Genomic DNA, 9769 nt, shown 5'->3' on the forward strand with positions numbered 1-9769 from the left:
ATATGGTCTAGGGCGTCTAGGCAGTAGCCTTATGGCGTGGTCCTTTTCTAAACCATATTCACGAAATATCGTAGAAATGTTCCCGAAACTAATGCCAATTACATAAGATGCGCCACTAAACGTTATGCATGTGTGTTCGAAAGAGCAGCATCGATTGAGCTGACCATACAAGGTACTCGTAGATAGTGACATGCATGTGTCTGTCTCAAAATAAAAAATAAAATAAATCAATACAATTGTTGCTCGCGATTCTTACAATTTTATATCGATTAATAATAATTCGTAAAATAATCGGATCGATCGAGTTAAGTAGAGTCACCGCGAAATTTTTTGAAATGGGTCTCAATGAAACTAGTCTTCCTAACAATCTTGCATTCTAGCAAGATCTTTTATGGTCGCCGGTATTGCGATCGTAGAGTCCACGCTTTTTTCGCGTCCATATATTTTCAAGAGCGCCGCGGCTCTTGTGTAGAGTTCTATTACCGCGAATTTACAGTCAAATTTTTGCGGATCTATGATTTATACAGAGCACGGAAGCTCGTGTTGATTTTTCGTCGCGAAAGTAAAATCAACCTTTTGCGTATCGGAAATTTGTCCAGAGCACCGGTGCTCTAATTGCTTTTTCATCGCGAAAGTAAAGTAAAATTTTCGATTAGCTTCAATTTTCAGCTGCTTGGTATTCTAGGTCCTAGAAAGGACCTAGCTTGTGGGCCCTAGAGAGGGCCCAGAACAGGGGCCCTAGAGAGGGCCTTCGGCATAGGCCCTAGAGAGGGTCCTAGTCATGGGCCCTAGAGAGGGCCTAGCTCGTGGGCCCTAGAGAGGGTCCTAATCATGGGCCCTAGAGAGGGTCCTAGTCATGGGCCCTAGAGAGGGCCTTCGGCATAGGCCCTAGAGAGGGTCCTAGTCATGGGCCCTAGAGAGGGCCTAGCTCGTGGGCCCTAGAGAGGGCCTAGAATTATGCTAGCTTGGTAGCTAGCTAAGATGTTCTTGCATGCATGCTGTAGAATGTAGAATACGAGTACCTTGTATAAGTGCAGAGAGATCGACGATAATCGTCAGTCTATCTCTCTTTCGATTTCGCTTTCGCGTTCGCGGTTGTCACTAATAGTAGAGTCAAATCATCGTTTCCCTCATTGCAAGCAATGACGGACGCGATGAGTTTATTGAAATGGAGGGTGGATGGGATCGGTGTTTGTTTCGGGATGGGTCACTTTCGTAGGTACCTCCGCGTTGGTGTGCCCGGTTCCTTGGTAACGTTTCTCAAGCATTGCGACTTGCAAAACGATATCAAGCTAAAGCCTACGATCTAGTTTAAGGGTCCAGATCGAGCGAAACTTACATTCAGTGAGTTTGGTTCGGTCTAGACATCTAATCAGAATTTTATTCTCTTTCAGGTAGGTATTTCTTCGATGGTTTTACATGATTTATTCTATTTCATGCATTTCTTCGATGGTTTTGCGTGATTTATTTCATTTCGTCGATTTCTTCGATGATTTTGAACTCATGAACACATGTCTTCCACAAATAATGTTGTTGTTTATATAAATTTTTATGTTAAATAAATTTGTTTGGCGTTAAATAAACCTGAATAGAATAGCAAGGTTAAAAGGCGTATGTGTTCTTGTTTTGTTGCGATCCTTCTTTCTCGGTCGTTGCACGGAATACGTTTATAAAACGATCTTTAAATTGTTACTCTAACAGAATCATTTGTAAATCGCGGGTTTCGACTGACTTCTTGAATTCTAATTCCTACCACACGTAGCGTTACAATCTGTTTCGAGGCTTCATCGGTAACGTTGCATGCGACACAAAAATGGTAAGGTGGTTCTAGGACTCCCCCAAACCGGTGACAGAAAAATGCATTGGTTGATAGGTCTATCCTATACCTCGTCTGTGCTCCCGTAAACGATTCTGTATCGATAAAGTTGAATGCGACCACGGACGAGGTATTCTCGGTTAAATTTATTAAATTTTTTTATTTCACACCTGCACAATCCTTATACATAATTACTTTATAACAAGTATAATTGGAATTATCGACATCAGTACAAGATGTTGAATACATCAACTTCCTTCTCAACATTATTTTATTCTTTTCACATTTCCTTGCATTATTTTAAGGAACTTTTGTTTATTGTATCTTCTTTCCTATTTCTTTAAACGTAATAATAAAATAAACGACTCGAATCTTAATACTCGTTTTCACAACGTCGAAACGATAAGCGATGTGACAGGTAAAAGTGGTGTGCTAGACTGCTTTTAAATACACAGCTTGTCAATTCGATATGTTAGTGGTGATTCTTCATGAGCAAATTTGTTGGTTCGGTTTGTGGTTATCAAAAATTGGGAAAATGGACAGTCTGACTACCGCGTCACGTTCATACCGGCCCTAGAGGTGTTATGCGTCATTCTTACAGTCTTTCCGTAGCAGGGGACCAAATTCTTCTTTTACCAAAAAGAAGATATAGATTTAGACAAAGCGTAGGTAAGATAGGCCTACATTTTAAGGAAGGTTCTGTGCCACCCAGGGGGACCAAGCCGTCTTTGTTTGGCTGAAGTTTTCCCGTTTAGTTAGCACCGTATTGGTAGGAGGCGCTACAAACTCTGCTTCAACTTTCGTAAGAGGGAAGCTTGGCCCCCCTGCCATGTGGTCCACAGACACAGCAATTGTCAATATAACCTGATATTTCTCCGTGTTCAACGTTTTTGAATTGGTTACAGAGTGAAAGCAAGCAATGATGTCAAAGAAGAAGAAAGTTAAAGTGTACAACACTAAGAAAAGGCACGCGCCTGAGGGGAAAATAATTGCAGAACTACAATCCAAGTATGACAGCGTAAGTTCCGATTTTCGTGTATACATCCATAGAGGAATCTATATATACGTAACTTGCCCTCATGAAGCATTGTGCACTTGCAGATCGATGAAAGCAAAGCAACAAAATTCACAGACCTTCCACTGTCACGGAGAACCCTAAAAGGCTTGGCGGAGAACAAATACATCGAAATGACAGACATTCAGCGGCAAAGTATCGGACTGGCTTTGCGCGGGAATGACATTTTGGGGGCTGCCAAAACTGGCAGCGGGAAAACTTTAGCATTTCTTATTCCAGTAAAGAACCTGGATCAATTTATTTAACGATACTTCGAGGGTACGATTTATAACGAATTCTGTGTCTCGTTTAAGGTCATGGAAATTTTGTACTGCAAGCAATGGACAAGATTAGACGGGCTCGGTGCGCTCGTTATTACACCGACCAGAGAACTCGCTTATCAGATATACGAGACATTGCGCAAAGTGGGCCAACATCACGAGATTTCTGCGGGTCTTATTATTGGGGGAAAAGATTTAAAGTTCGAAAAGAAACGCATGGACCAATGCAACATAGTTATATGTACTCCAGGTCGTTTACTGCAACATATGGATGAGAATCCTTTATTCGATTGCGTGAATATGCAGGTACGTAGTTGCGTAAAAAATTTCAGCGCTGTGTATTAACAATGAAATTGTAATAATTCCATGCTTGTTTATTTTTGTAATCGTAGGTATTGGTATTAGACGAAGCTGATCGATGTTTGGATATGGGTTTCGAACAAACCATGAATTCCATCATAGAAAATCTGCCTCCAAAAAGACAGACACTCTTATTTTCCGCGACTCAAACGAAGTATGTATCCCTAGAAAGGATTTCATTTGCTTCAGAGGTAGTTCATTCGTTAGTTTCTATACGTTGTATGCTTTTAATTTTATTAGATCTGTAAGAGATTTAGCCAGGCTGAGTTTGAAAGACCCTATGTACGTGTCTGTTCATGAACACGCGACGCATACTACACCCGAAGCTCTTCAACAAAGCTATGTTGTTTGCGGTTTGGAAGATAAAATGTCAATGATATGGTCGTTTGTGCGAAATCACTTAAAGCAAAAGATAATTGTATTTTTCTCTAGCTGCAAACAGGTACGATAACGGTGAAGGGTCATCCTTAAATTACGTAAGGTTTTTTAGGGGGGGAGAGGGTCGCGAATTCCTTACGTTTTCTTACAAGGGAGGGGGGAGTCAGGTAGCGTCTTACGTAATATTTTTTAACTTAATTTTCAAAAAATACAAATTCTATCATTAATGTTCCAGAAAAGTTGTTTTAGTTTAAATTTCCCGAACCCGAGTTAAATGAATTATAAAAACTGAAAAAATTCAATGTAAAAAATATTACGTAAGAAAGGGGTTGCAATATCAAATCTTACGAATTCTTATACTGGGGGAGGGAGGGGGTAAGAAATCACCAAAATTACCCTTACGGAATTTAAAGATCGCCCCTTAGTATAATCGATTACAATGTACGAACAGAAATAATGAGAATATTAATTTTTTTCAGGTGAAATATGTCTATGAAATATTTTGTCGCTTGAGGCCTGGCATAAGTTTGCTAGCACTTTATGGCACTCTACATCAACTGAAAAGGATGGAGATTTATGAAACTTTTTGTAAAAAACAATTTGCAGTTTTATTTGCCACAGACATTGCTGCTCGTGGATTAGGTAAAGAATGTTTCTGTTTCTTTTAATTACGTACAGAAAAGTTCAGTGCTTTGAACATTCTTTATAACAGAATTGCGTTTCAGATTTTCCTTGTGTGAATTGGGTTGTACAAATGGACTGTCCCGAAGACGTTAATGCGTATATACACCGCGCTGGTAGGACAGCTAGATTTCAGAGAGGTGGTGAATCTTTGTTAGTTTTATTACCCTCCGAAGAAAAGATAGTCGAGAAACTTAAAGAACGGAAAATTCCCATATCTATGATAAAGTAAGTTCAGAGTAAATATTCTTGTTACTTGACACGCATTGTGTAGCGACTGATGGAAGCATATGTTTATTTAGAATCAATCCCAATAAATTACAATCCCCACAACGTAAAATGGAAGCCTTACTAGCACGAGATGTATCGCTAAAGGAAAGTGCTCAAAGAGCATTTGTCGCATACGTAAAATCAGTCTTTTTAATGAAAGATAAAGAAGTCTTTAATGTTCATGCTTTAAATACTGATTCGTACGCAAGGTAAAGTCAGTAGATACTTTGTAATCGTAATTGAAATTGCATATACAGAAGCGTTATTTTATTTTTTGTTTGCAATTGTATTACTAGCTCTTTAGGTTTAGCTATACCTCCAAGAATTCGATTTCTTCAGAGAATGGAGCAGAGACGGCAAGCATCCAATAAGAACACCGGAAACAGGGAACAGATTATTACGAATAATAAATCGAATGTTGATACTGATCAAGAAGAAAATTCTAGTGGCTCTGATAGCGACAAATACGTGAAGCATGAAGGGAAATTTTTATCTCAGAAGACGAATAAAAATGAGTTTGCATTCGGTATGAAATGTTGAGATTTATGGAATTATATCTGTTGTCAGGATTATGCTTTATTATACTGTCTTCTTACGTAGATGATAGTGACGATGGCGACATATTGACCGTGAAAAGAAAGAACATAGATATCGAGGACATACCTGCCATCAGCAATACCGAAGAGAGTGTAGGTTCAAATAAAAAGAAAGCCGTTACGAAAGCTGCAGTAGCTAAAAAAATTCTGAAGAAAAAAATTGTGGCGAATAAGAGAACTACCTTTGACGACGAAGGAGAGGTTTGATTGCATTTCTTTGTATCAAATTTGAACGTAATATTTAACTATGAAATGAAACGTAATCACCGTAATGTTCCCTCCTTTAGGAACTCTTAGATCCTGCAAAAGTGAAAATCTCGGAATTGGCTAGAAAATATGAAAATGAAGAGGATTCTGGCATCAATATAGAACTGGCGAAACAGATATTGCGCGAAGAGGATAAGTTCGACAAACGGCGCTTTAGAGAGAAAGTGAAAGCGAAACATAGGGAAGAGAAACGCAAGTTAAAAGCTAGTAAAAAGAAGACAGACGAAGATAAAGTTAGTGACGACGATAAAGCTAGTGACGAAGAAGGTATGGAAGATAATACTGGCGACGATGCCAGCGAAAGTGAGGATAGTGGGCCAGATTTATCCTGGCTACCAGATCCAGATAAAATTTATGGCGAGCAAGGAGAAAATGAGGAAGAAGCTTCTGAGAACGACGATTCTGAGGATGATGAAGGGGAAAGCAAAATACATAGGTATATAGCAGAATAATTCATATAAAACACGTATCTAGAAAAATACACCTGCTTTATTGTTAATATTAATTTGATCTTTGGTAATCTTATCTTTATTGTTTACAGGCCTCCTAAAAGGAAACTTTTGACGCAGGAGGACGTCAAAAGAATAAAGAAAAAACGGAAAACAATAGTCGATATAGAAACTACACATTTGCAAGCGGATGAGGAACTTGCTCTAAAACTTTTACAAAATTAAATCAAGATACGTGTTCCCACTGTTTGTCAGACGATACTTTAATTCTTCTCTCGTGTGTTCTGATACAGCATTGTCAATATAATTAATTATGGATTGTTATCTACATCGTAGTTTGTATAAACCAATTGTTCCACATAGAAAATGATTAAAAAATTTATGATTAAAATCAGACAAAGTAAATTCATTAGCGCATTCTTTTAAATACAAATTAAATTAATACCATTAATGCAGATTCAATGAATGTTTATAAATATATATTCATTTGCGAGGCAATACCGTTTAATGAGATGTAGATAAAAAAAAAATGGTTCACATCTTAAATATGTCATGAGGATAATTACAATGTTCGAATAGTTGCTTATGTTAATATTAATACTTACAATGTATATTTTACAAAGTTTTGACGGTAATAATTCATGCATAGATGATGCTGTCATTTTACATAAAATATCAATATATTACACTAGTCAAATCTGTCACTTACGAGTTACTTTGCATAGCTTTGTGCAGTCCGCGTTATTTCATAGAATTCCATTAAATTAATGAATACGACCGCTGCTGCCAATCGCAATGATATTATAATACTTTCGAACAAACAATGGAATATCCTTGCTACAAAGCAAAATCCAATAATATGTACGCATTCTTCTACGATATATTATTATGCAACAAAATACGTTTTATCAGTCTTAATTAGATGCTATCTTAATGTGTTTCATTATGGCATCAACCACTTCCCTACTTGTCGCTTGTCCGCCAAGATCACGAGTATGAATACCTTGGTTAATGGTTTTATTAATTGCATTTTGAATTAAAGTGGCATGATTCTTATGCCCGAGATGACGTAACATATCAACAGCAGCATTTAACATCGCAATGGGATTGGCGATATTTTTTCCAGCGATGCTTGTGCCAGTATTACGAGTGCCTGGCTCAAATATTGTGTAATGATTGCCATAATTCTTGCCAGCTAGTAATCCCGCACCGCCTAATAGACCACAGACTACGTTCGATACAATCGCCCCATACAGATTGGTCGTTAATATGATGTCAAATTGATGCGGGTTGGAGACCAACTGCATACAGGTGTTGTCAATAATCATATTGTTGTGGATAACATCTGGATAATCTTTCGCAACTCTCGTTGCTGTTTCTAGAAACAGTCCATCGGACAGTTTCATTATATTCGCCTTATGAACCGTCGTAATCTTTTTCCTTCCGTTCCTTTTAGCATATTCGAATGCATATCTCGCCACTCGTTCGGAGTTAGAGCTCGTAATAACTTTCATGCTTTCCACGACGCCATCCACGCTCTCGTGCTCTAACATGGCGTATTCTCCTTCTGTATTCTGCCTGACGATCACAATATCGATGTTCTTATGGCGCGAATTTACTCCTGGATACGACACGCAGTGTACAACATTGACGTAAAGGTCCAACTCGTTTCGGAGGGCAACATTTCTAGAGAGCACAGAGGCCTCCGTGCTATGGGTTTCAATATTTCCTTTCAGCGCTACACCATTTCTACGAATGGAAGTAATAGCATACTGCAGATCGATGTTGTCGTCTGCATTGGGATTAATCTCTACGTCTTCGAAATCTACCGGTACACCTGCATAACTAAAGACCTGTGGATAAGAGCATGAAAAAAATTATGTAAGACGTCTGTGTAAAATAACTTTATCGCTATTTCCAGTTAAACATTATTTTAAATTCAATGTGATATTTCGCAAGAATGGCCAGTAACATAATATGGGAAGGTCATTGTGCAAGTGGATAATATAAATGTTGTTTATGTACCTCCTTCACATAGGTCATTAATTCTGGGCCAATACCAGCACCAGGTAAAAGAGTAACTGTGTGTCGCCCACCATAATGTGCCTTTGGTATAGGCATCACTTTCTTAATAGTTGGAGTTTTGTGTTGTATCTCGAACGCAGATAATGAGGAACATCGGTGAATTTGAGACAGAACATTTTTCGTACGTAAATATGTAACGATGGACCGACCAGCCATTTCGAATGTTATTCTACAAATTGCAAACGGCATAATTAAATTATAATGTTACATCATTCGATAATCCGCAGAAATTGAACGATATTTTAAATACATACTACTACTTTGCAAATTCTATTTTAACAATACCTTGAAAGTCCTTGCCAACTGCGAGTTTTCAGCGCCGTTCCAACTGTGCTTTCTGTAGAACGGAAAACCAACGTTAAAATTTTAAATAATAGCGCCATCTGTGAAAGTAGTGAGATAAAAAAAACTCCGATTCTCACAAACTTTTCTTTTATACTTTTAACGAATTAATGCTGCTACATATCCTTCGTGTAGTACGATTTTATATAACATGCTGTATTATACATTTCAGTAATACATTGGAAGTTACATTAACAACTTAATACTGCGAAATTCGTAGAAGGGTCTTTAAAAACAACTTCTTTGTCAAAGGATTTTGTAATATACGATTCTTAGTCTTAAGCAACGACTGATAATACCGCTCGAGGTATAGGATAGACCTATCACCTTATGGATGTTCGTCGTGTCGCCATCGAAACTGTGTTACCGACCCATAATTTCAGGACTGAATGTAGTGACATCTGCTCATGAACAGCGTCCAACTCAGGAACTACTCTGAAATTTGAAATGCTGAAAAGTGTGTGCGTGCTTGTATACGTGTTGCTTGTAGAGTGTAGTGTGACATAGAGGGCAGGCTTTTGTTATGTTATGTAGTGATCCTCTAAGGAGTGATCGGACAACGTGTATCGTCGCTGATTGGTTGCCGCGATTTGGAGCAAAAGTGGAAGTAGACAGAGAAAGAGGCTGTAAAAAAGAAAGAGACAGAAATACTGATAGAAAGAGATAGATAAACGTTTAGGTTATGTTATTTCCGGTTTTGCTCCAAAATGACTGCGGTTATACCGATCACTCCCTAGAGGATCACTAATGCTATGCTTTGACTCGATTTGTCAACAACTCACGCGGATTTCACTTCGAAAAGGCGCCCTTGTTGAAGGGCATTGTATTGAATAGAAGAAATATTTTGCTATTCATTTGAAATATTTTTAATTCATCATGTAATTGCCATTCTTTCATTGATAAGAAATTTAAAAACAATAATTGCTGTAAATGTTCAGGTGATAAACTATTTCTGTGATCAGTTAAAATATTTCCGGCTTTGAAAAATACACAAGGAAGGAAGAAGGAAGAATGGTAAAGAAAGATCCAGAACTGTCCAGAATCATCCAGAACATAAGAATCGTTTATAAATTTGGCGCGATTCCTGTATAAATTTGACGAGAATCCTGTATAAATGGCGGGAAACGTATAAGACCAGAAAAACCTACGCAAAAAGCAGTTTGATTGGTTCTTTCACTAGTAGCAATTAA

General features: G+C 38.0%; 2 protein-coding genes across 3 annotated transcripts; one reads left to right on the forward strand and one right to left on the reverse strand.

Annotated features, from left to right (window-relative positions):
- The first annotated feature begins 2631 nt into the window (after window positions 1-2631).
- LOC143378998 (putative ATP-dependent RNA helicase DDX10) lies at window positions 2632-6480 on the forward strand. Its single transcript, XM_076831230.1, has 12 exons — window positions 2632-2834; window positions 2918-3109; window positions 3185-3457; window positions 3544-3665; window positions 3752-3953; window positions 4369-4531; window positions 4615-4798; window positions 4873-5049; window positions 5137-5366; window positions 5441-5637; window positions 5724-6139; window positions 6245-6480. The coding sequence occupies exons 1-12, from the start codon at window positions 2736-2738 to the stop codon at window positions 6375-6377; spliced, it is 2388 nt and encodes a 795-aa protein (XP_076687345.1). The 5' UTR covers window positions 2632-2735; the 3' UTR covers window positions 6378-6480.
- Window positions 6173-8674, reverse strand: Idh3g (Isocitrate dehydrogenase (NAD(+)) 3 non-catalytic subunit gamma). 2 transcript variants are annotated; one of them, XM_076831235.1, is made up of 3 exons: window positions 8523-8674; window positions 8178-8406; window positions 6173-8005 (listed from the first exon to the last, which is right to left on the reverse strand). In XM_076831235.1, the coding sequence occupies exons 1-3, from the start codon at window positions 8618-8620 to the stop codon at window positions 7067-7069; spliced, it is 1266 nt and encodes a 421-aa protein (XP_076687350.1). In that variant the 5' UTR covers window positions 8621-8674; the 3' UTR covers window positions 6173-7066. The 2 variants fall into 2 exon arrangements, with proteins under 2 accessions (XP_076687350.1, XP_076687351.1); XM_076831236.1 differs by having other exon boundaries at window positions 8492-8602.
- Between the last annotated feature and the right edge of the window lie 1095 nt (window positions 8675-9769).

Source organism: Andrena cerasifolii, chromosome 2 (genome assembly GCF_050908995.1).
Source record: "Andrena cerasifolii isolate SP2316 chromosome 2, iyAndCera1_principal, whole genome shotgun sequence".
Lineage (NCBI taxonomy): Eukaryota > Metazoa > Arthropoda > Insecta > Hymenoptera > Andrenidae > Andrena > Andrena cerasifolii.

Excerpts from the sequence above, each read along its gene's own strand:
- Idh3g (XM_076831235.1), bottom strand. The coding sequence starts at position 8,620 with ATGGCGCTATTATTTAAAATTTTAACGTTGGTTTTCCGTTCTACAGAA. Across the intron at positions 8,407-8,522 it reads AGTTGGCAAGGACTTTCAAG|AATAACATTCGAAATGGCTG; the intron begins GTATTGTTAAAA and ends TGCAATTTGTAG. Across the intron at positions 8,006-8,177 it reads TAATGACCTATGTGAAGGAG|GTCTTTAGTTATGCAGGTGT; the intron begins GTACATAAACAA and ends TCTTATCCACAG.
- LOC143378998 (XM_076831230.1), top strand. The coding sequence starts at position 2,736 with ATGATGTCAAAGAAGAAGAAAGTTAAAGTGTACAACACTAAGAAAAGG. Across the intron at positions 4,532-4,614 it reads CATTGCTGCTCGTGGATTAG|ATTTTCCTTGTGTGAATTGG; the intron begins GTAAAGAATGTT and ends ATTGCGTTTCAG. Across the intron at positions 5,638-5,723 it reads CCTTTGACGACGAAGGAGAG|GAACTCTTAGATCCTGCAAA; the intron begins GTTTGATTGCAT and ends TCCCTCCTTTAG.